The following is a 25,110-nucleotide window of genomic DNA, read 5'->3' as shown; positions in this document are numbered from 1 at the left end:
CGAAATGTTGGTGTCAAATCGTGCAAATGTGCGAATGTTTCAAAAACATGCGCAATAAACAGGGTTGCCATCGAGGTGTAACCGAAAATAAGGACGACAGAGAAATAAAACGTTTTTGCCCTCTGTGTTGCTGCGTTTTATTTGATTTATTTTATCATATTATTTAACCTTGTGACGAGCATCATACGGTGGCACTTTCATAACAAGGGGTTCCAAATTTCTGCCTTTATTTTAGTTTCTGTTCCAGTTGTATATATTTTTGCGCCGCTACCGGCTTAATTGCTCGTGAAATAAGAATTGTTCTTTATTCGTTAAAAGGCAACAAAGATATATGTGAAAATATGACAACAAAGGCCCTCAAACAGAAGTAAAACATTGTCCTTTGCTGCCCTGGGGTTAGTCGAACAAGCTTCTCATGCATTTGTTGATGACGAGCTTCCGGCCGGTTTGGTCAGTTGGTTAGAGCGTCGTGCTAATAACGCGAATGTCGCGGGTTCGAGCCCCGTACTGGCCAGCTTTTATTAGGCATGAACATTTTATACCTTTTACTCTTTTTCCCATGGGTGTGCTTTTTGTTGCAACGAGATAAAGACCAATTTGTAGTTGTTCATAAAACACTGCCACAATAACTTTGATTTAAACCAGCAGAGATTTACAATTCCGTTCAATTTTACTCCATGTCTATATTACAGAAAAGCTGTAAGGGCGTCGTTCAGAAGAGTTTTTCCATGCCTGATTGGCGATTGGGTTTTATGTGACAACTGTGGTGTTCCACTGCTTAGTTCTGTGTTGTAGACCAAACATAACACAATATACACATTTTTATGATTTCGCTACTGCTTGTTCGATGAGAATATTTGGTGCGGTTATATCCGGTCATACGATATATTGTTTACATAGATATGTTTACGTAGAAGAGTTTGTGACCGGTACATAATGTATTTAATAAACAGTCGTTGCTTAAAGAAGCTCAACAACTATTTCCATTTGATGACACATTCTACAATTCACGTATCCTGACATCGACTGGAATTTAATTTTAATATAGTTGGAAATTCAGCTGACGTGGACATAAGATATAATAACTTCAAAAAATCCTTATATTATTACGTAGTAATATTTAAACACAATAAACTGTTAGGTCTTATAATTTTTTTACATCAGGATCAGTCGTTAATTCTCATAATCTGGGCATTTTCCTGGGGTGAAAAACAAGTCATCAACTGCCATATCACCCATGATGTTCACTCCACGGATACCAACAAGCTTGATCTAAAAAAACAGGCATTAACAAAAATTTATCACCGTAAACCGTATTAGTCGCACGGTGGGTTATAGGACCCAGAATGAGAAGAAAATCCGACCGGAATTTGTGACCACGATATTTTGTCCTCTCGAATACCAATGTGGCGAAAAAGGTCCCATAAAGTATATTAATTAACAAATTTCCGAAAGAAGTTGTTTATTTTTTCCCTTTTTCTTTGTTATATCGCAAGTCTATACATTTAATTATCGCCAAACATAAATATTTATTTAGAATCTCGATGAATGCCATCAATTACAGACAGTGAACATGCAGAGACACTCGCGTACCTTCACAGGTTCGACCGATTTCACTTGAATGTGATAACGTTTCCACACTGAAGTTTCGTTGACAATTTCCAATTTTTTCTCTTCATTAACGAACACACGGAATATGTGATGTGGCATCCCATCGTTAACCACGTAGTGTTGTTGCAGAAAGTGAAAACAAAAACATCCGACTAATTCTCCGACAGTTTCCAGAACAAATTGAGTACCAGAGTCAACGTTTGATGCCTCCGTGTAAAGATAAAACGTTCCTAAAATTTAAACAAAGTTCCATTTCAATGGTAAATATTTTTTTTGAAGCTTCATATGGAAAAAAGAATAAGTACATATAGATCGGCATTATATGAATCCAAAGTAATTTGGGCATTGATTTATGTTATTTAGTACATTTTTGTAAATACATTTTCACTGATATTCAACCAAATATAAGAGTGTCAACCCGAACCAAATTCAACACTCATGGGATAGTGCATGAATCTGAATTTTCCTTGCGTCGTTATGTTATGTTACCATGTTCGGCTGCAATTGGCCCAGTTCCAAAAGTTGGTGTTGAGTCATATATTCGACTCCAGAATTTGTCGCCTGTGTTAATCCAACTCCCTTGACCTTCAAAGCTCCACAGAACTTCAAAGCTGGTGTTGTATTCTAGAAAAAAACAGCAATTTACACCGGTGAATAAATTAGTGATGTTGTGTTGAGCTTTTCAACTTTTGGATTGTCGAAACATATTTGTGAGTATTTACTTCTTCATATCTACGTATGGATTGCACTCCAGATATATCAACCTTTTATAAGAAGTTCTGCTGGTTTTGGAGTAAAATTGACCATGGTCTTATGCATGGTGTCGAATCAGCAAGTTTTGGCTATAGCATATTTTCAAACTTGCTTTATATTAAAGAATTTTTTAATAGGATTAAGAGACCCAAATATACGATGATGAAAGCAATTTGTTCTTCACTTCCTTAACCCTAAAATACCCACTTGCTGGTACGTGTGTCATCATATCATCACATGAAGTTACATTGGAATCGTCAGTGGCGTTGAACATTTCCGTATTGTTCATCCCCTCCACTTTTGCCAGTAGAGTCAGGGCCACAAAAAAACAGGTCGAATAAACCATGATTAAATTGGCGGTATGAAAACGTTTATTTCCGTAGGCAAAAACGAGACAGCTTGCTTACTTAAGACAAATATACTTCGATAAGAAGGAGGATCGTTAGGGTCCTAAAATGAAAAAAAAAGGTGAAAAATAAAAGGGTTACTGTCACCCCCAGCACACAAAGAACAATGAACAAAAAAGAACGTCTCGGTTTTGGAGTGGTGTAAATTTTTCCCAGAAATGAATATTGAGCTTTGGTTTTGTTCAATTTGGTAGAGAAATTGACAATGCCGTTTAAGCGAAATTGATATATCTGAATACTTTGAAATACCGCACTGTCGCTGATCGTTAAAACTTCATAAAGTGTAAATGGCATAAAAGATAACTTTTAACTGACAACATGCCTCACACACAACATTTCACTTCCATAAAAGTTTAAGTCATAAATCTTGCCATCCATTGCACGAAAATTTTTTTGTCACCGCAACTTGTAAACAAGCCAGCAACCATATTTACCGATGTTGTTTGCATCGATTAACGTTTGTTGTAATTTTTGTCAACGATTATTTTGCACGTTGTCTGCGCACGATGTTATAGCACGCACTCTGCAAAACTGAGCTTTGCTTACCATGTAGTATTACTTGGATTGCCGGTTTTTCTCAAAGTAGGATAAGTTAGTGTTATGGGTATTCCAAAATATGTTTGAAAAATGCCATTAAATTGCAAAACATATTTAAGCAATAATTTTCAGACTTGTAGCAATATCTTAAACTTGATCGCGCACGGCGGTGAATTATATCTTTGAACATTTCAGCACGACCATAATAAAAATATTTGTTTATTACAACAGTGAACAGTCTACAAAAAACGTTTCGCTTTAAAAAACGATGAAGGAATTAGAAATAAAGCGATAGCCTTGGATCTTGTCTCAGTTTTTGTTCCAATTGCGTGTATTTGTGCGGCGCCATCTGCTTATGTCTGCAAAAAAACATTTGTCCACATTACACATTACGTATTTACCATTCCTCAGCAAAACGCAAGGCGTTACATACATATAACTCAAACAACCTTACGCATTTGGTGATGACGAGCGTCCGGCCGGTTAGCTCAGTTGGTTAGAGCGTCGTGCTAATAACGCGAATGTCGCGGGTTCGAGCCCCGTACTGTCCAGCTTTTATTAGGTATGAACATTTTACTAATTTTACTCTTTTTTCCCATATGTGTGGTTTTCGTTGCAACGAGATAAAGACTAATATGTAGTTGTTCATAAACCACTGCCACAATAACGTTGGGATATTTTTTGTGCCTGATTGGCGATTCGGTTTTATGTGACAACTATGGTGTTCCACTGCCTAGTTTTGTGTTGAAGACCAAACATAACACAATATACACATTTTTATGCTTTCGTGCGGTTATATCATCCGGTCATGTCATATATTGTTTACAAAGATATGTTTACATAGAAGAGAGTTAAGTACGTCATAAACAGTCGTTGCTTAAATTAAAAAACATATTTGAACAATAATGTTCAGTCTTGTAGCAATTTCTTGAAGTTGATCACGCACGGCGGTGAATTATATGACTAAAGAACATCGCAGTCGAGTTGTTTATAAATTGCAACACAAAAATATCTTTGAACATTTTAGCACGACCATTACAAAAATATTTATTCATTACAACAGTGAACAGTCTACAAAAAACATTGCGCTTATCATCGAGTACAAGAACGGACATACCCTTTCACGTCGGCCCTTCACCCGGGCCAGAAGTGTCTTCTTCCTAGGTCCCCAGGACGCGGCTTACCACAATTTTTGTGGCACGACGAGGGGCCTTGGGCTGGTTTGTTTATTCGGTGCCATTATGGTCGTTTTCGCTTTCCTCCAATTGATGTACACAGTTTCACAATATTCATTCTCGAATTTTTCGACTGACCAAAAATGTACTTTTAAGTAAAATAATACAATCAGTGTCTATGTTTTTATCGGTACAATGTTTGTTAAGTTGGGTCATATTATTGCTTGGTCTCAGCCTAACGATTCTAATGTAGTTATTATGTAACATTTCGTAACATAGTTAAACAAACTGGCATTATTATCTCCTGTTAGTTGTAGTGCAAAACGAATTCCGTCTAAATTTAAAACGTTACGATTTTTGCAGTGGAAAAATGATGTTCAACTCCTGTATTTTTAAATATTGCTACTCTCAAATGTACATGTGGAAAAGTATGTTACTGGGATTACTTCTTGCAAATTAGGCAAGGCTGACAAGAAGCTATCGGATACATTTGATGGTAGTTAAAATGCTTATTGACCGTGAGTTTGTCTTGTTTTTTTCCGGTAATGAAAGTGATGTTGGGAAAGACATGATGGGCTCACCAACGTGGACGTATGGATACAATGTTACAAAATTCTCTAAACATACTCATGAAATGCCGAGGAAATAAAATTTTGTTTTTGTGGATGTCAACGCCACCAATTAATCAAAATACAGTAATTATTGGTTGATTGTGTATTTAACTACCTATACCTGAATGCGCCAATGGTGATTTTGATTCACTTCCAGCAATACGGCCATATTTTTGCAATTCTTGATGTTACGTTATCGGGGAAACTCAAGTGATCTTTGCAAAAAAAATTGTTGACCCGCAAACCACGATATTCGTGCTGCCGTAAAAAGTACTCGAGCTACCCAAAGCGTTCTAAAAACCTATACGTGTGAAAGGATCCAAACGACATGTGGCCATTATAGCCCTAATTGCAGAACGCTTGAATGATATTTCCTGCGCTAATGCTCCAATGTTACTATTGCGCCGACTTTGATTTCGGTTAAGCGTGAATTAAACAAACAATGTCTATTGAAACTTCCTGTCCGAGCTAACCCCAGTCACATCAGATTATTCCACGGTACTTGTTTAAGACATTTTTATTGTGATGAAACGAACAAAACACCATCTGTTTTTCCGGCAATGTTGTGCAACAAAATTCAATTTTAAAATGTAGTACAAAAAATGTGATTTTCGAAAAAATGTCCGAGCTATCCTTCCAAACGTTTCATTGCGAAACCAACATCATCAGAAGGAGAAAATGTTCACAGATTCTGCGAGTAACAAACGTTTCTTTCTCGATAGAAGCCCGAATGCAAAAAATACAGTCTAATCGTAGAATAAATTGTTTTTTTACTTGGGTGCAAAATATTTGGAGTTAATAACTTTGAAAATGAAAGCCAAAGCTAAAATGCTGTTGATCATATTAGTAGACGTTTCGAACACATACGGGGTTTGTTATCAGTAATATAATGAGCGAATGCAAAAAAGCGTCGGGGTAATGAACGACTGAGCAGGCAGAAGGGAAACAGCAGCAACAAGAAGTAACGTGACAACAACAGCGCTAGCTCAGCAGCGACGTCATCATTAGCAATATGTCATGCTGCAGTACGGAACTAGATGTTGAATAGGTATTGGGGGTTGGAGTTGTCACCTACGTTGAGTGCTGGTTGATGGTGTTGGATGTAAAGCATCAAACACTTCCATATTTAAACTCAGCAACTAATTTACGTCAATTGTGCTCAAACAAAGGTTGGATAATTTCCTCTATTACTACAGTGATAATTACCAGTGAGAGCTTTTTGTATCGCAATTTATTCATTGCAAACATAGGACTTACAAGTGAACATAACGAACACTGCAAACGAAATTTTAAATACCAACGTTTTTTTCAAGTAGGGCGTTTACAAATTGGGCACTGATGGACGTTAAACCATCCAGTTTTGGGTATAAGCACTGTACTGTGGACTTTGTGCTCTGGTTGGAAGGCTCAGGCAATTTTCTTTTTCTGCTCAATTTGTCAGGAAAAATCCGACATCATGCAAGCCTTACTTTATTCAGGTTTGTGGATCTTAGAGATTGTACCCCGACCAACATAAAATAGCTACAAAAATAGCGCCACCTAACAGATCAAATTAGGGTTACTGGTCTGTCGGTATCCGATGTATTTGAATTCACTCTCGTTCCACATTTAAGTGAACAGACTTCCTTACGATGGAAGTTGCTTTTACTTGATTTTTGTTTCTGCGCGGAAATTGGAATTTTTGCAAATAAAACTAAATATCCAAGCTGTTTTGAAACATTATTTGGTTTTAGCTTTAGGTAACGACGGTCTTCATGATTGCACAAATGTAATCAGTTTATAAACACACATATTTTCTCTCTTTCTGCAAGAGCAACATCAATGTAGATCAATGTAGATGCCAGTACAGATTTTTGCTATTTACCAACTTGACATTTAATACCCAACTTCGCGGTGCCCCAACCTGTTGTATTGCAACCAGAACCATTCCAAGCTGATTTGTACAGTTTATTACTTTTGGTGAAATCGTCAAAAGATTTTAACCCAAAACATTTTATGAGGGACACATTCCTTCGGTGATGGATACGTTGTCGATGGCCATATCTCCTCTCTCATCTTTTCCTCGTGTTCCGACAATTCGAACCTAGATGATTGTGCAAGTTACATTAACAAGAAAATGAAAATTGCACGAAATAATTTATCGGCTTTCAAAATCAACCATAAATTGACAAAAAACAACGTGTTTGACATTTGAAATCATAGGGTTCACAGGCTTCGCAGCCAGGACATTGCAGCCAAGCTGGATCAGGCACTTTTCGGAGCGAGATCTGAAAATCAAGCTCCTGGCGAGATTTCAACTCACGACCCTGGGCTAACCAGGCCCAACGCTCCACCAACTGAGCAACAGGAGCTCAGTGGCTTCACGGGGTATATTGTGACCAAGGTACACTGGTGCGCAAGCGCACAACTTGTCAGGCGACCTTCACATGCGTAGGCGATCTCCACCACCGTGATCAGACAACGCAGAAGTAATACCAATACGAGAGCTGGGATCATGGAATGGGAGAGCTAAGATCGCCAAACATAAAGGGCCTGAGCAGTGGGGCGAACCTGCCTTGCTATGCGAAAGTATGATATTACTTCTGCATTTTAAATCATTTTATTATTTGGGTAATACTGTACCGGAAGCCAATATGTGCAAGTATAAAAAAGGGTAAGTGGGTACACTAGTGATACTGATAAACATAGATTTCATAACTTTTCTGAATATGTGGTTGCTACGATAAACATTTATTACCGCCTGGCGTGGATTACGTTCATGAAAAAACTGTATTTTTTGGCAATTCGTAAAAACGTATAATTGACTTGATCATGATTTGTCCCAGCTATCTTAGCTACACACATACTCACCCTTATATTAAACTTCTCATCAAATTGAACCGACACTTTTCTCCAGGAGTTGTGTGGCATCACACGCCGCGTCATCTCCTTTTTAAACCAGGAAAATACGAACAACTTGTGTTGGTTGTGTGGTTTAACGTTGTGGTGATGATAAAACTGGAGACAGAAACATCCTCGAAGATCATAGTCTGTTTGCAATATTGCTTGGTCGAATCGTCTTCGAGGGTGGCTTGTTTCAAAGTACAAGTACCACTTGCCTAAAAAATAGTCACATATTGAAATGTATTCAGTATTTCCACATACTATTATATTTGTGAAAGTATGCGAAAGGTCTTTCGACATTTTTATGTAACAATCCCATCGTAGGTCAGAATGTTTTAATATAAACGTTAAAATAACTGAAGTTGGACATAACATCATTTAAAAAAACTGTTTAGTTGTTATGAAGAATTAGTGATGCATTGTATGTCCTTAAACCATCAGACGTGTCGGGACAATTCGTGTGAAATTGACAAACGTTTTACCATCAGCTGCCTTGTTTGGTCCTGTACCAAGTGTTGGGGTTGAACCATGATGCCGCGTCCACATGGGCCGGCCAGAATACCAATGTAACCTTTCCATCACATAGTCACAGACGTAACGCTCATTTTTTGTATTAAACACTCCCGCCATTCTCCAATCTCCATAGCCGTTTTCAAAGCTGGTGCTGTATTCTGCAATTCAGGAAAAATGTGTAATTGTTCAGTTTTGTTGAATAGAGTTAGCATCAGTGCCCCAAACAAAAATGCAACAAATTTATTTTACCCAGAGCATAACAAAATTGAGAAGCCTACATTTTGTTTGATGTTTGTTGCAGAAACACAGTGTTGTTTACTTTAAACAAATCGGAAAGTAACATTAGTCGATGATAGCATACACATTTTGTTGTTAAAAACATTAAAATAAAATTATATTGTACCAGAAGTAGTAAACCAAACATTAGCTATTTTTATGTTTGATAAATAGCATATTAAAAAATGCAATTAAACAAACTAAATTTATCAATACGGTTTTGCAGTTTTAGTCGGGAACACTTGGACTTTAATGAAACAAAAATATGAATAGTGTGATGGTTATAATTCGCATATATAGATGAGTAGATGAAAGACGTAATGTCGGTTGTATGTATGTACAATCTGAACTTAACGAGACTAGACAAAGCACCACAGAAATTTAAATTGGTTCTTACTGTGATTTGGGGGAATAGATGTTCTTGCCGCGTATCGACATGACTTCTTGGTTATGTTTGATTCATTTGGGAACTTATGTGGATAAATCGTGGCAGGAGCGGGAGACGTTTGAGTTGTTGTTGTAGTTGTTGAAGAAGAAGAAGTTGCTTTTTTAAAATAAACACTTTTTTAAATTGTAATGAAAGTTTTTAAATTGGGTACTATCAAATAAACTCGGAGGCAAAAGTTACGTTTACGCTTATCTGATAACACTTTGAATTAAAATGATTTTGGCTGGATCTCCCATTCCGAAAGCTCTTTGAGATCATGGGTAGGGCCTATTGACTACTGGTCATAAGATTAACTGTAAGCGCAGTCAAGGTTTGCAGCGTACATAATATCGTCAAGATATACTGGTTCGCAAGCGCACAACTTGCCAGGTGGGGATCTCCACCACCGCAAAAAACTTGTTTAACATAACATGGGTTTAGTCTTCCGCCGAAAGCAATCAAAAATAGCGATAAAAGGGCAGATTGCACATTATTTTAACGGGATGGGCCAGCTTAGAACCAAAAGTAATTGTCGAGAAGCTGACCCTTGGGAGCAAGAAGAACTTAGATAACCAGAAGCAACGATAATCAGGGAAATGTGCCGCCAGGAGTAGTGTTGATTATATAATGAAGAGAAACGTGCCGCATACCATAAAAAGACCTCAGGGATGTTTATATTCAAACACGTGGGTTAGCGTGGAGAGCGTGTTTCTTAACAGCATGTTTGAGGCAGTAAAACTAAAACTTTTTATATTTTCGGATATATTATTCCACACCATCACACCATAATGATACTTCAACGTTTGTTGGCCTGGTTTGGTTTTAACACGGGGTAGGTATAAGCTCGTGATATATCATCTGATGTTGTGACCGTAGACCGTAGACCGTGTACCTCAGAACAACTTACAAAGTGGAAGAGTGCGTAGCATACAGTTTTCAGTGGAGGGTGGTTAATAATATATGTTAATTTTGGCAGGACAAAAGTTTCCATATGAGATTTTGGTCAATTATGATTCCTAGGTATTTCACAGTTGTTACTTGTTCTGTTGTTTGGACCTTGGGAAGTAACTGGAAGTAGGATTTTGTGCGATGATTTTCAAATAATGTGTATTTTGTTTCACTACAATTTAATGACAGTTTGTTTGTATCAAGCCAAATGCAAACTTTTTCGTTTCACAGTTTACAGATTGTTGCAGTCAAGCAAATTTTTGCCAGACATTCACAGACATGTATCACCTGCAATCAATGTTGTGTTGAAGGAGGTTGAATTTGGCAGATCATTTATATAAATGAGAAACAGTGGCGGACCAATGGTTGTGCCCAGAGTTGATGTACTTCTAAAACTATGGTAAATTGCTGCCAATCTTGTAAGTAAGTTTTGAAAGTTACTGCAGGAGTGTCTGATGATTAACTGTATCCAACCCTTTAGCTAGGTCCAAAAAAACTGTACATGTTACAAAATTTGTGTCCTCAACTAAAACAAGGTGTTCATGAATTTCAGCAACTGTCATGCTGGTGGGGTGGGATGACCTGAAACCATTTTGGAATTTTGATAGTAGCTAATATTTCTCCAAGTAACTTATCATAGCAGTGTTTCAAACAGTTTAGATTTAGTAGAGTAGAAGTATTAGTAGAATGGAGATTGGTTTGTAATTACTGATTGTTTGTTCATTTCCTCCTTTGTGAAGGGGAAACACTTTTGCTATCTTTAAAATTGCAGTTCGGTTTGGGAAAGCTATTTGTTCAGACTGTTATCATATTATGTTGCTCTTGCTGCCAGGCATATTATATTTAAAAAATCTGTCCTTTTTGCACAATTAAACGTATCATGAGGAAGCACGTGAAGCGTTGGTGAATAAAAGTTACATTTATTTGTGCCAGAAGGACAGATTTTTAAAATATAATATGCCTGGCAGCAAGATTTTTATAGTACATTTATCATAAAGATACCCACTCGGTGGTACGTGTGTCATCATATCCTCGCTTGAAGTTGTGTTAGAAGCCATAGTGGTGTTGGACATTTTCGTGGTTGAAACAGGAGTTGGTTCTTGGGATGGTGTTGGCATAGGTGTCGTAGTTACGTTTTGCGTGCTTGAAACAGGAGTTGGTTCATGTGATGGAGTTGGCATAGGTGCCGTAGTTACGTTTTGCGTGCTTGAAACAGGAGTTGGTTCTTGTGATGGTGTTGGCATAGGTGTCGTAGTTACGTTTTGCGTGCTTGTTGGTGGGGGTGGAGGCGGAGGTGGGGTTGGAACACAACGGATGTTTTTCGTAATATCAGTCTGATACTTGGCCTTCCGTACGACGACTGTCGCCCTGTACAGAAAAGAAACCATATTCTAAATGCAGATGCAAATGTGCTCCCAGCGGATAAATTTAATATCTCAATGTAGGTCGTGCATCGTTTATTGCTTCGCAAAATTTATGTAACTTTCAATGATGAAATGTTTGAGAAAATCTGTGTGGGAAAGAAAATGTATTTTACATTTAAATCCTGTTGTAATTTACTTTATATCTTTAAGGTGACGATTTAGTTGCATTTAAACGTACTAAAGCCCAATCTTTAATCAAACCGTGTAGTTGGAAAACAAATAATTTAACACTAAACGCACACAAATCATTGGGTTTTAACAACAGGACCAGCCAGGAATATATGTTCGCACAGCCAGGTTGATCCCGTTATTAAAAGTGCTTTGTGTGCATATTGTCATTACAGAAGGTTCAGTGATCGCTAGACCAGCATATGCAGTCTATGGTTAAGATCCCATTTTTTCAATATTTAAAGTCTTTTTTAAAACTAAACGTAAGTTTTCTCACATTATGACATGGTCGCCGTTGCAGTTGGCAGGAGCTGTCCATTCCGCCTTCACAGACATTCCTTTAAATGCCCCGTTGTTATGTCCGAACGCGTCATTACGTTCGCTGTTTTGTGGAAGAAAACAATTTACGAGCTGAAAACCGGGAGGAGGATTGGAAAACTCTCCGACAGATGGTAAAACATATCCTTTGCGTACTTGAATGAAAACACCCTTGAATTGTTCCGGTCCATGAACCTCGACTAAAAATCAAGACAACAATGATTTCGTTTGAATTAATTTGAGCTGAGTAAATTCGGTCCAAACTCTGTGTTGTCGGTACATTGGTATTTTTAGTCCGTAGTCGTAATTTTATGCAGATTATCGACGGCCTGAACAACGAGTCCGCAACGTTTTTGTGATTCAAGCCGGGATATGATTTTGCTGGGCGAGTCAATAGTTTGCCGACTCAATCTTACGAGTTTCGTACAAGTTGCTTACGTCAACACAAAATAGGTGTTAAAGTAAACATTTTTTGGTGCCTAAATCCTTTCAACACAAAAGAACTCAGTTATAATTGGATTATGTAAATCTATCAACATGCGTACTTGTTATTTTTCCCCCTGGAGCAACTGTGTTTGGTGCTTTTATTGCGAAACCGAGTGGTGAACTTAAGAATCCTTCACCACGATGACCCAAAGGTCTCATTGAAGCACAAGATGATCTTGGTGGTCCAATGCTTCTGCCCTCCACTGTCACAAGAAGTGTTAACGCCCCAATAAACCACGCAGAGTGAAACATGATTGAATTTAATGACGCTAATGAAAAATAACATTTTATTTATTAATCCGTACGCTAGTTTTGTCGTCCGTTGGTAAAAAAAATTTTTGATGTTTTTACGTTTGGGATTTTTCCGTGTTTGTTCAACCTCCCAACGTCAGAACGATTTTGTTGCGAAAATACAGTGAAAAAGTCCCCGCTCAAAAAAAACAAACACAGCAATTTGCTATATCATTGTTGTAACGATATTCAAGGTGAGCTTTATGCAAGTAACGTTTACCCGTTTAAATAGAAAACACAACCTTTCAATCCGATAACAAAAGTGTGGTTACTTGTTTTTCAATTAGATTTAGATTATTCAATTTTCAAAAATTTTATAAATTCTAAAAAACCTCATAATCTACATCAATATTTTTCGCAACACCCGCAACAAAACTTGCAACTCGTCTGGAGACCGAAGTATTTTGTCTGAAGTTGGTTGATTTGGAAACGCTTTTGTGTCATTTTTGTTAACGACCAATCTTCACGTTGTCTGCACACGATGTTATTATTCATGACAAAGTAATTCATGTGGTTGGGTCAAGAACCGGTTTTATCAGAAAAGTACCGATCGATGCTAATGATCAACCAGAGCCTGCAGCTGTCCTTGCAGCAAACAGGCAATGACGATAGTATTTAAGAACCTGCACGAATTTTAAAACCTGGTTACAATTTTTTTGTTTTCGAAATGTTGAAGTCAAATCGTGCAAATGAGCGAATATTTAACAAACTGACCAATAAACAGGGTTGCCATCGAGGTGTAACCGAAAATAAGGACGAAAGAGAAATAAAACGTTTTAGCCTCTGTGTTGCTGCATTTTGTTAAAACATGATGATATTTTAAATATATTTTATCATATTATTTAACCTTGTGACGAGCAGCATGCGATGGCACATTCATAATATGGGATTCCAAATTTCTGCCTTTACTTCACTTTCTGTTCCAGTTGTGCGCCGCTACCGGCTTAATTGTTTGTAGAGTAAGAATTCTCCTTTTGTTGAAAGGCAATATATATAAAAAAATGCTTGAACACAAAGGTGACAACAAAAGCACAAAAACAGAGGTAAAAAAATGTTGTGAAGCAGTTTGCTGCCCTGCAGTTACTCGTACAAGGTTTTCACGTGTGTGGTGATGTCGGTCGTCCGGCCGGTTAGCTCAGTTGGTTAGAGCGTCGTGCTAATAACGCGAATGTCGCGGGTTCGAGCCCCGTACTGGCCAGCTTTTATTAGGTATGAACATTTTTTCATTTACTTTTTTTTCCCATATGTGTGCTTTTCGTTGCAACGAGATAAAGACCAACATGCAGTTGCTCATAAAATACTGCCACAATAACTTTGGGATATTTTTCGTGCCTGATTGGCGATTCGGTTTTATGTGACAACTATGGTGTTCCACTGCCTAGTTTTGTGTTGAAGACCAAACATAACACAATATACACATTTTTATGCTTTCGTGCAGTTATATCCGGTCATGTCATATATTGTTTACAAAGATATGTTTACATAGAAGAGAGTTAAGTACGTCATAAACAGTCGGTGCTTAAATTAAAAACATATTTGAACAATAATGTTCAGTCTTGTAGCAATATCTTGAACTTGATCACGCACGGCGGTGAATTATATGACTAAAGAACAATCGCAGTCGAGTTGTTTTTAAATTGCAACACAAAAACATCTCTGAACATTTCAGCACTGCCATCATAAAAATATTTATTCATTACAACAGTGAACAGTCTACAAAAACATTTCGCTTTAAAAAACAATAATGGAATTAGAAATAAAGCGATAGCCTTGGATCTTGTCTCAGTTTTTGTTCCAATTGCATGTATTTGTGCGGCGCCATCTGCTTATGTCTGCAAAAAAACATTTGTTCACATTACACATAACATATTTGCAATTCATCAGCAAAACGCAAGGCGTTACATACATAAACTCAAACAACGTTACGCATTTGGTGATGACGAGCGTCCGGCCGGTTAGCTCAGTTGGTTAGAGCGTCGTGCTAATAACGCGAATGTCGCGGGTTCGAGCCCCGTACTGGCCAATTACGATTTTTGACCATTTTATACGCTTACAATATTTTCCCCACTACGTAATACAACAAATAGTTTTTTTCAATTCACAATTCCAAATAAGACGACACAGATAAAACTTTATAAACTACCATGAAAGATTATCAAGAATTCCCCCAAAAAAACTCAATAATTATGCTGCTACAAAACGTTATTGAAAAACAGCGTTCGAAACGTCTGCTAAATACTTTGTTGCTTGTGGTCAATCACATCTGCTTTTTATTAGGGGTTATCAATCACTGTCTTCTGTAATAATACTGGACTCACCTGTTCAGTCGAAGTTCTAGAATATGGATTCGGAACATAGCCTCGGAGCAGTAGTTAAAATATTGTTCTTCATCTTCTTTGGTCATCGCCACCTGTTTCTGTTGATAATCTTGTTGTTTCTTGTGGAGTTCAGAAGTTTCCTGAAAGAAGTCGACGTTTGAAACGATATTTTTTTTCCACTGACTGCATCGCGTGTTATAGTTTTGCTTGGTTAGATTGTTCTCGATCACGAATGTTAGCAAATATACCTAACTGATGATTATGGCTGGCATGTTTTTGTAATTAAGTTATTACGTCACAAATTTCAGGGATTGAAGTAAGAAACGAAGATTTTCGACCAAGTCGGGCAAAAATCTCCAAAACACCCGATTCCATGCACAATTTATGTGTTTGTATGCATTTGTAATGTCAATATCGCAACGATTGCGGTCGTTTTTTTGCCGCGTTTAGTTTTCCAATATGTTACCTGTTCAAATCTACGCTGTATGAGATTTGCTTTATCGATGAGTCTCTGCTTCAAATCCGCCAAACAATCTTCCTTCAGTTTAAACGCCTGTGTTTTGTTGATTTTATCGGGATTCCCGATCTGGGCGAGGAACGGAGCCAAATAATCCATCTCCATTTCCTGTCTCCGTAGTTTTTCCTCAAGGGCAAGCCGCTCCTGGTAAAAAAGAATTTGAAAACGTCTCAAATAAAAGTGGTTTCGAAGACATAGGCACCTGACTCAATCAGCCTGATGGTTTTATGGGTGCCCATGCAATTTTATGCACGTTTATTGTACATGTGCGTAATAACTTTGAGTGCAAAAAGAAGTGATTTGATTTGGAAAACATTTGTAAATATGTAAGGGTAAGTTTTTATATTGAGGCATGTCGTCGAAACCCTTTCGGCATCAAACCAACCTCATGGTTTCCGCACAGTTTGAATAACAAAAATATGAACTTTTTATTTACCAGCTCCTTCCTGTGTTTCTTGGCTTTTTCGTTTCGCTCTGTGTCGTAAACTGATATTGAGAGTTCGGATGCGAGTTCCTCTTTCTGGCGATCCATTAGAATCTCACGAATTTCCTCCTCAGACGATCTCACAACCTGAGAAAAATATCGTTAACTTGTGCAGAGAGTTAGAATGAACCCACGATTCTTTTACGTAATTTCACATGATGATATTTCTATGCTGATGCAAAAATCTTCTGATAAGCAATGTGGAGCCAACAAAGTGGAAGTCTTTGCTTGGCCGTTTGGTCTGCAAAGTTCGTCTTATAGTCACACCAGCTGCACTGATGAGACCTTTTAGGTCGAAACAGTGGCCATCTGTCTGCAGCTTATACGCAAAAATCTTCGTTTTGCAAAAGTTTGGCTGGCGTTTATATGCAGTGCACTCACTACATTTATGAAGTATTAAAATGGATTTGAACTGCCCAGTACATCTACATATGCGTAAGTCTGAACTAAGGTTTGTTTTCTTCAATTTCAACGCTGAAAATGGTCAAATTAACAAAGCTGCATCGGAATGTGCGTAAATTTACATAATCCTTATATGTACGGCAGCACATAAATGCTTGATACGATTTTCTTAATGTTTAGTTAAAAAGTGAAGCTGGTGAAGATGGCTTGAAAGTAAATTTTAATCGCAAAAACTTCCGTTATTACCTGGATACTTTTTTGTTCGATTTGAATCAAATCAACCAGATTCTCATAAACTGCGAGATTTTTAATATTGGCATCTCGTGGGTTGACCTGAAATTAGTAAATGTCAAATTATTTTTGAAAAATACTAGAAATCAAATACCTAGCTATTAAAACTTAAAATACTATATTTTAAAACCACGAGACAAATTTGCCAAGACCTAGAGTGTCACTTATTGTGAAAAAGCTTGCTGTTAAAGCAACGTACACTGCTTTTGTAGTGATCGTCAAGCTTGATTATGTCATAGCAAAGTGCTTCTTAATACAAAAGTTAAAGAACAACCCCAAGCAAAGAACGTTACGTAGCCCAGTGAAGCAAAATATTGTTCTCTGAATCTTGCCAACAAATAAATGCGTAATTTAAAATCAATGTTACTATAGTCATGCTATTATTTTGAACAACAAACTCTATGTTAGAAATATACGAACATCGCAAATTGCTAATAACACAAATGTAAATAATGAACGACGGTCATGATATGTGGTTAAAACGTTTTGATTTCTTTTTAGAAAGCTCCATCTTTTGAATCTTTCGAAAAATAGTTGTATTTCGGCAAATTTAGAATAAGAAATTTCCGTGCAAGTAAACCAACTACCTGAAAGGTGATCGACATATCTGGTGACCACTGCAGATTCCCCCCCTTTTCCTCTGCATTGGGGGGTTTGAAGAAGTCACGTGTCGAAGCGGTGACGTTACCCTCCTCCCTGTGGTAAGTTATCTGTATCTTGTCCTCAGATAAAACAAACAGTTGTTCCGAAACATCCTCGTTCGCCTTTTTCTCCGGATTGCGATAAAATTTCTCTGTTATTTTCTGTGGAAAATTGAAAAAATAACAAAAAAAGTTAGGCAATTTACATGAAGAAATCCTGTTCCAACAGTGGCATCTTTTTAGTTAAAATTCAGGCCCGCACTTGTTTTTCTAATCGGGCCCCACAATTTTTAGGAGCTGCCCTACTTGTTATACAAGCGTGGCAAAACATATGATATAAATGCCTTGAACACCCCCAAAAAGTCTTCGGCGTACGTATTTTAAGTAAAACCAAGCTCTCAAAAACGTTTAAGACAAAATGGTGAAATAATTTACCAGTATGGGTCGGGGAGTCCCCTCTGATGTAGCAGGTGCAACTTTCTTCTGACGTTTGCCAAAGATCACGTGACGGAAGTAGAGGAAGTCGTCGCGGTTGACGAAATGTTCAGTCATTTCTGTTGGTGTCTCAACTCGTTTGCTCAGCCCATCCACTCTGACGTCAAAATTAAACTTATTTAAAAAATAACAAAAAAGAGAATTTGTAAAGTGATTGGATTGCAGTAAATCTGTCACCTTGCGTTATCGTAGAAGAGCATTGTCCGATCAGCTTCTGGTCCAGGAAAGTTGGCTTTGTAGAGATGTTGTTTTAAGGAGCGAGGTCTTCCCTCAACAAAGTCTTCGGTAATAATTCCTCCCTCGTGGATTCGAGTTTTAAGTTTGTCTTCTCTGTTCTCAAACCATTCTCTCACACATCGAAGCTCCGTCACTAAAACATAAACATTATACAAATCCTAATCATTTCACAGTATTTAAGTATTCGGTGAACATACGACCACTGTACATGATGTTGTTTGTCAATCAATATTTGCTAATAATTTATCACATGGCATAGGCGTCGATTTTTTAACGTTTTGTAAAATATTAAGGGTGACTTTTCCAGGTTTCAGAAACACGCAAAAAACATTTCGTCAGTCGTATCGCCCTAAACATGGGCAAACGACGCAAATTCCGTTTCGTGTCACTTTGTTTTTACACCGAATCATGTTGTCATAGCCCTATGTTTTAAACACTAATTACGGACCCCTTACTGAAAGCGGCACATTTTGTTTCACTCGGTCTAATGCAGATGTAGTAATTATAAAATGACTTATAAACCTATGTGCAAAAAAAGCAATAATATTTGCAAGCTGCAGACAGGGTGTGTTTGCCTATTTTATTGTGTACACACCCTGTCTGCAGCAAACTTATAAACCTATTACGTAACAATCCCGATTCTTACCAATATGCTACAGCAATAGCTGCGCTATGCAACAATCCACGAGGCACTTGTGTTTGTCATGATTGTAACGGTGATAATACAGGTCGTTTGAAACTAGCTTAAATAGTATAATGTATGTGGTTTTTCTGACAATAATTTTTAATTTAAACGAAATCCAGGGGTGACAATGCATATGTTGTCACCCCTGTTTGTTGGTGAGGGGTGAAATGTCACCCCAGTCACCCCTAAATCGACGCCTATGTCACATGGAAACGTATTTTGGGGTGACCTGCAGTAAAGGGCCACTGTTTCGACCTGATTTGTCTCATAAGTACAATTTTATTGACTTACAAAGATCTTGTCAGCTAATTAACCATGCAAGATGTATTATCTGACTTAAAAGATTATTGGAAACGTGATTTTTTTATAATTGTTTCTTTTTCGCAAAGTGGAAGTATGTGCGCCTGCTAGTATATCAGCCAGCACATTGTCACGGTCACCAGCTGCACTGATGAGACCTTACATGTCGAAACAGTATCTACACCTGTCTGCAGCTCTCATTGTTTCTTTTTGTTATTTTTGAAATCAGTGTTTACTTGATATGGCTGTGGCCACAGGATTAAATACAAGGCAGTCCTTCATTTTAAAATATAATCAGTAACTTACACTCGTTGTTGTCATAGACACTAAGACGCTTCACCAGTCCATCCTTCAGAAGATAATTTGCATATTTCTCTAGCTTTGCTTTCTTGTACAAAATCGTTTTCTTGCCCATCGGGCATCTGCACAACAACAAAGTTGTTCAAACTGTTAACATTTGTGCGCCACTTAAAAATGTGGTTTATTTCGTTTGAACAAACATTATTCGCTTCTTGAAATTACAGTGAATACAGTCAGAATTGTACTTTGTTGTAATAAACAAATATAGGAAATAAAGGAGGAAGATATATGAGCTATGGGTCCAAGACCTAAAAATAACCAACTAATCACAATGAAGAAGTAACCCTACACCTACATATACCTTTTGTGCATAAAATAGAGAATTGCTTTTTTTTTGCCTAAATACATGTACAATATGGCTTCATTAGGAGAACATAAATGAACTCCAGTGCATACAAATGAAAGTTGCATTAAAAAAATTAGTATATAACATATGCATCAAAATTTTACCTTGTTTCAAATTGCTTCTGAGTGATAACAATTGGCAGAGTCCAAGTTGCCGGCATATCAAGATGTTTTTCATCTTCATTCTCTTGCTCATCATCATCAAGATCATACAACTCCTCCTCCACATCAGGGATGTCCATCTGAAGACGATCTGCTCCAGTAAGCATAAACTCCCACTGGGTGGTGTCAGAGAGGTCAAAGCTCATGTCCTGCAAATTTTCAAGTGGTTAATGTTAACTATTACCAAATTGGCTGCCATACAAACATGTGTAGTTGTATACTGTATGTGTCAGTATCACAAAAATTAGTTCGTTGATTTCTGAAATAATGTTTTCACAACACAATTTTCGGCACAATCCCAAAAATTACATACATTTAAACCCAACACTAAAAACATTGCAACTAATAAAAGTTTTGTCTTTTTAACTTTGCACAAATTAATTGTTTAAACCTTTGAAGAATGCTCTATGCTGGTTTTTGAGCAATCATGCAAAGCATGTTCTGCTGCTTTGTTATTATTTCCTCAATTTAGCTTTTTTGCCACATTTTGTTTTTTACCTTGCAGCCGTTGGAGCAGTCTTGCATGTTTGCCCAGTAATTAACATTGTTCCAAACACATTCAATTCCGAGGAAGCTGTCACTGGATGATGAATAAGGTCGACCTGGTCATATACAGAAAAGTCAAATATTATTTGGAAATTATGGGTAAGATTTTACTGTAAAAGCTGCGGAGTTGAATTGCACATTAACATGATTAAAACATGACCTTTAAACACCCAAATTAAGACTTGAAGATATAATTTGCCAGTCTCTGCATTGCTAATTTGTTTTGTCTTTGACCATGAATGATAATTTGTTTGTTTTCCATGAATTCCCACAGTATATCACCTGTAAATGGTTCAATGAAGAAATCTTCTGGTACTTCTCTCTTGCCACCCCTGACAAGCACCCAAGCATGAATCCGCATTCCATAGTATAAATCTGGAGGGGGCTTTTCTGATTCCTGTGAGCAATACAGACACATAAGGCACTGGTTGTCCTTCTAAAGCAGGTTTGATTAACATGTGGATCACGAATGATGATTGGTTGTTTAATCCGTACAGGTCAATGGCATGTAATTTTGTGTAGTCGTTACGACATGAACATAATTGTGAATTTTTGCAAAATTCAAAATTAAAACTAAAAAATTTTATGGATGTTCAGCTGATCAACATAAATCATTAAATTTGCCATTGTCAAATAACAGGACAACATTTACTTAGCCTATGAGCCAATCATGTATTATTATAAGTGTCGATTCGCTGACAAGTTGGCAACCATGTTCTAAACCATTGAATTTTTCTTACAGCAATTCTCTCTTCCTCCTCAAGTCTTTTCTTTTCTTCCTCATCTTCTTCCTCTTTCATTTTCCTTGCCTCCATTTTCAGGATGAATTTACTTCTTAAATCACGAGGAGGTTTTACTGCATATTTTCTTGGCTTGGATTTCTTTTCTTCCACAATTTCCTAAAACGAATCAGTCAACGTTTTAGAATTAAGGTAAATGTTTTTCCAAATTCTATTTTTGATTCAATGGTAATGGTTTATATAGCGTGGCCTAAACTATAACAGCTAACCTAATTTTTGAAACATTATTATGTAATGTAATTGCAAGGATTAAAATTTAAAAATTCAATACCAAAAGTAACCGTCTGAGCTGCTTCATGTTAACTGACGGATTTGTTAAATGTGTGTCAATATCAAGAAAACTGAAAAGAGTGCCGAAATTTAGTGCTAGTGTGATGTTTTTGTTTTTAAAATAACATCATACTTGTGCCGTGATTTAGAGAAAAAAAAGGAGTGTTTCATTGTAGTATATATTTTGTTCAGACAATTAAGTTTTGCCTAACCTCTTCCTTTTTCCTGAGAAGGGGGCACATTTCTCTGGTCTCATCACTTAAGCAAATTTCCTTTGTGGCATAACCACTCACTACATAAGCATCATAGCCAGCACCAAGCAGCAATGAGCAAAGTATATTGCTGATGTCAAAACAGTTTCCTTAACACAATAAAAATTCCTAAGTTTCTTAATCATTTAGAAAATTGGGGTTCTATGTTCGAGAACTATTCTAGACTAAACAAGTTTTTTTTGCACAAAACTATAATTTTAATTTTAATGATTTTTTAAGGAAAAATGCTGTTTCAGATGCCATCCACTTTTATGTTGTTATTTAATTTACCTGACTGTTTTTTAATAATAGTGCTTGGCGAGTAAAGGTATTTTGGTAGTTCAGTTGGTTGTTCGAGCTGTTCCATTGTGATGTAATCAGAGACAAACTCAGCACAACCTTGCCAATGAAAAAGTTCTTTATATGATAACAAGATTAGATGCAGTGTTGTGCACACAAATTTCTGAAAAATAAACATTAATTGTTTTAATGTACCACTAATTTATAGTGGATAACATGTATTATATATAACATACTATGGAAAGTATGGTCAGTCTGAAACTTTTTCAATAGTGCAAAATAAGTTAATATTCACTAAATACGGGCCAGATTTTATTTCTGCATAACATGTCAAGTCAATTTTACTTAAAGTTGAATCAAATAAAAATTTAAGCAATATAATATGTACCTCAATGCCACATTCATTTAGTGGATTCAACAAAAGAGGTTTTCTGTCACGAAACAGATGAATATATTGCCTCCTAAAGTTTTCAGCATATTCCAAAATGAGTTTTTCTTTATTATCATTGTCTTTGTATGTGTCTGGAAACTCTGAAAAATCAGATTTGTCCAAACCCGGAGGAAAGCTATAAAACAAAAAGGAAATATAATGTTTAAAAGCATTAAAGAAACACAGCAAATAATCAGTTAAACGTCTTCCAGATTGGAAAGTTTTTAATTTATTAGGCAAATGTTGATTGCATGGACTTGGCATAAACAAACATATGTTTTTCGTATGGTAATGAATTATTCAATTATTTGCAAACATTGCCAATAAAATTGTGAAGATGTGCATTAGGATTTATAGCACATTATTTTTCCAATCTTTAATAGAAAATTACAAAAAGCATTACTGATGAAATGTACGTCTAATGTACAGGAAAAGTAGAATCTTGCTATAAAGCATTAGTTTTTTTCAAAAATAATCCTACAGCGGAGAAATATAAGTTCAATCTTAGATAGAAACTTCGGGGATCGAGATGGCTGGCCAGCAAAATCTATCTACCTTTTTTCAATCGTTATTTCTTTGATCTGAATTCCTTCCAATTCTTCCTGCAGTTCAACAACATCTTCCTCATTTTCGTTAGCTTCATCAATTTTTTCCTCAGGAATCCCTATCATTAAATCCATTTTCGCCGTTTGATGTCAATTTAGGAAAAATTACTTTTCGATAAATCTCAACAACCACAGCTATTTGATTTCGTGTTCATTAAAGCGTAACGTGTTGCTATGGCATTACCACCGGGTGGAGGAAAAGATCAATTTTCTTCATTAAATATCAAATTTCCTGAATCGAGTAGGCGTTTTTGTTTTAATTAATTTAATTTAGCCAACACGACCGGGTGGCCACCTAATGCGTTATAACCAATTAACTCCTAGTGCAACAGGTAACAATCATTGTCTTTTTCATTTCGAACTATTTTCTGTATAATTGGTGTATAATTTATCAGACGAATCGAATTGACATAATTTTCTTGCTGATTAGAAAACACTTTACAGATTACATTTTCACAAAGTCACGAATTACTACATAGCACGGTTGATTGATTTTGAAGTTTCGTATCGTTTTATTAAAATACTGCTGTCATTCCGATAGAAAGCAAGATTACTTTTCAACAAAATGCGTTCCGCATCATTGAGCAGCATTGCACACTAGGGTTTAACTTAAACAATCCAGTTTAATCTGGGTATATATCAAACAAGTTCATATTAATTGTGTATAAGCTGCAGACAGATGGCCACTGTTTCGACCTAAAAGGACCATCAGTGCGGCTGGTGTGACTATAAGACGACTTTGCTGACCAAACGGCCAAGCAAAGACCTCCACTTTGTGGTGACTATACAATCACCGTCATCCGTTGGGCACCAAACTAGGTGCAACCTTACGGAGAAAAAACGGCCAAGCAAAGACCTCCACTTTGGTAGCCGAATATGGTTTGGCAAAGACCCGTGTTTCAGGTCATTCTGATGGAATGTGGGATCTCTACCGATTTTTAGTACTTTCACGCTATTCGGCACCCAATCCTTGACTGATACAGAGATTTAAAAAAAATCCTATGTAGCGGAAAGTGGTTTGGCACTTGATTGAAAGTGACGTCACCGACAAAGCCAAAAAGCGCAAAAAGACCCGTGTTTCAGGTCATTCTGATGGAATACGTGGAATCTCTACCGAATTTCATTACTTTCACGCTATTCGGCACCCATTCCTTGACAGATACAGAGATTTAAAAAAAATCCTATGGAGCGGAAAGTGGTTTGGTACTTGATTAAAAGGTGACGTCACATGCAAAGCAAAAAAGCGCAAAAAACAACGTGTTTCAGGTCATTCTGATGGAATACGCGGGACTTCTGTGGTGCTGTAAATGCGAAATACTTGTCAAATGAAATATTTTGCAATATAATGTAACCTGCTATGATATAAACCCAAAACAAACTCAATTGTATAGTGTAAACATTGTTGTGAAATGCTGCTCAATGATGCGGAACCTATGTAACAAGGAATACATTTTGGATTTTGCCAAAATGACAATAGTATTAAAATCACGTGGTCATTATGAGCGGTTTGTATTTGTTTTGTATTGAGGTTTTATGTTGACGCTCGGGTGTCTGGTGTGTAGTGTAATACTAAGCAACCACCTGTTATTTTTGGTTATAGATTTTGTTTAAAATGCCGTACTAAATTATACATTTAGCATTCGCACAGATACATATAGGCCTACTTCTCGGTGGAGCAAGACATCAAGTATGCCGTAATGCCGATGCCGACCATGTGTGTAGTGTTACTGTGTCCCAGTGTTTTAGTATTTTCCTTTACTTAATTGTAAACTGCTATTTTTATTTTGCAAATTTATTGTTCTTTGGCATCCGAGTTCTCAAGAAACTTGATGAAAATTTATCT

The 25,110-nt window shown here is 36.9% G+C and overlaps 2 protein-coding genes and 4 non-coding genes across 6 annotated transcripts; 4 read left to right on the top strand and 2 right to left on the bottom strand.

Moving 5' to 3' along the window:
- The first annotated feature begins 440 nt into the window (after nt 1–440).
- Trnai-aau (transfer RNA isoleucine (anticodon AAU)) lies at nt 441–514 on the top strand. The gene has a single exon. It is a non-coding gene; the product is annotated as a tRNA-Ile (tRNA).
- A 3,271-nt stretch (nt 515–3,785) lies between these two features.
- Nucleotides 3,786–3,859, top strand: Trnai-aau (transfer RNA isoleucine (anticodon AAU)). The gene has a single exon. It is a non-coding gene; the product is annotated as a tRNA-Ile (tRNA).
- Nucleotides 3,860–7,041: 3,182 nt separating this feature from the next.
- Nucleotides 7,042–12,802, bottom strand: LOC145890440 (uncharacterized). Its single transcript, XM_082981513.1, has 7 exons — nt 12,597–12,802; nt 12,011–12,251; nt 11,148–11,509; nt 9,164–9,310; nt 8,460–8,648; nt 7,945–8,192; nt 7,042–7,177 (listed from the first exon to the last, which is right to left on the bottom strand). Exons 1-7 carry the CDS (start codon nt 12,787–12,789, stop codon nt 7,088–7,090), a joined length of 1,470 nt encoding a protein of 489 aa, XP_082837639.1. The 5' UTR covers nt 12,790–12,802; the 3' UTR covers nt 7,042–7,087.
- Nucleotides 12,803–13,952: 1,150 nt separating this feature from the next.
- Trnai-aau (transfer RNA isoleucine (anticodon AAU)) lies at nt 13,953–14,026 on the top strand. Its single transcript has one exon. It is a non-coding gene; the product is annotated as a tRNA-Ile (tRNA).
- A 321-nt stretch (nt 14,027–14,347) lies between these two features.
- Nucleotides 14,348–23,392, bottom strand: LOC145890434 (dynein regulatory complex subunit 7-like). Its single transcript, XM_082981506.1, has 17 exons — nt 23,218–23,392; nt 22,621–22,798; nt 22,224–22,395; nt 21,894–22,042; nt 21,352–21,510; nt 20,894–21,008; nt 20,564–20,667; nt 20,009–20,214; nt 19,505–19,620; nt 18,154–18,346; nt 17,917–18,073; nt 17,428–17,643; nt 16,796–16,882; nt 16,100–16,234; nt 15,613–15,807; nt 15,147–15,286; nt 14,348–14,660 (listed from the first exon to the last, which is right to left on the bottom strand). The coding sequence occupies exons 1-17, from the start codon at nt 23,340–23,342 to the stop codon at nt 14,579–14,581; spliced, it is 2,529 nt and encodes an 842-aa protein (XP_082837632.1). The 5' UTR covers nt 23,343–23,392; the 3' UTR covers nt 14,348–14,578.
- Nucleotides 14,778–14,851, top strand: Trnai-aau (transfer RNA isoleucine (anticodon AAU)). Its single transcript has one exon. It is a non-coding gene; the product is annotated as a tRNA-Ile (tRNA).
- Nucleotides 23,393–25,110: the final 1,718 nt, after the last annotated feature.

This window comes from Ascidia mentula, chromosome 2, assembly GCF_947561715.1.
Source record: "Ascidia mentula chromosome 2, kaAscMent1.1, whole genome shotgun sequence".
NCBI lineage: Eukaryota > Metazoa > Chordata > Ascidiacea > Phlebobranchia > Ascidiidae > Ascidia > Ascidia mentula.
This window is presented reverse-complemented; position numbering and strand designations above follow the sequence as displayed.

Coding starts and splice junctions, on each gene's coding strand:
- LOC145890440 (XM_082981513.1), bottom strand. CDS start 12,789: ATGTTTCACTCTGCGTGGTTTATTGGGGCGTTAACACTTCTTGTGACA. Junction 12,252..12,596: donor TCCAGGGGGAAAAATAACAA/GTACGCATGTTG, acceptor CTTGATTTTTAG/TCGAGGTTCATGGACCGGAA. Junction 8,649..9,163: donor ATCTATTCCCCCAAATCACA/GTAAGAACCAAT, acceptor CCTGAATTGCAG/AATACAGCACCAGCTTTGAA.
- LOC145890434 (XM_082981506.1), bottom strand. CDS start 23,342: ATGGATTTAATGATAGGGATTCCTGAGGAAAAAATTGATGAAGCTAAC. Junction 20,215..20,563: donor ACTGCTCCAACGGCTGCAAG/GTAAAAAACAAA, acceptor GAAAATTTGCAG/GACATGAGCTTTGACCTCTC. Junction 14,661..15,146: donor CTAGAACTTCGACTGAACAG/GTGAGTCCAGTA, acceptor GTTTTTTTGCAG/ACATAAGCAGATGGCGCCGC.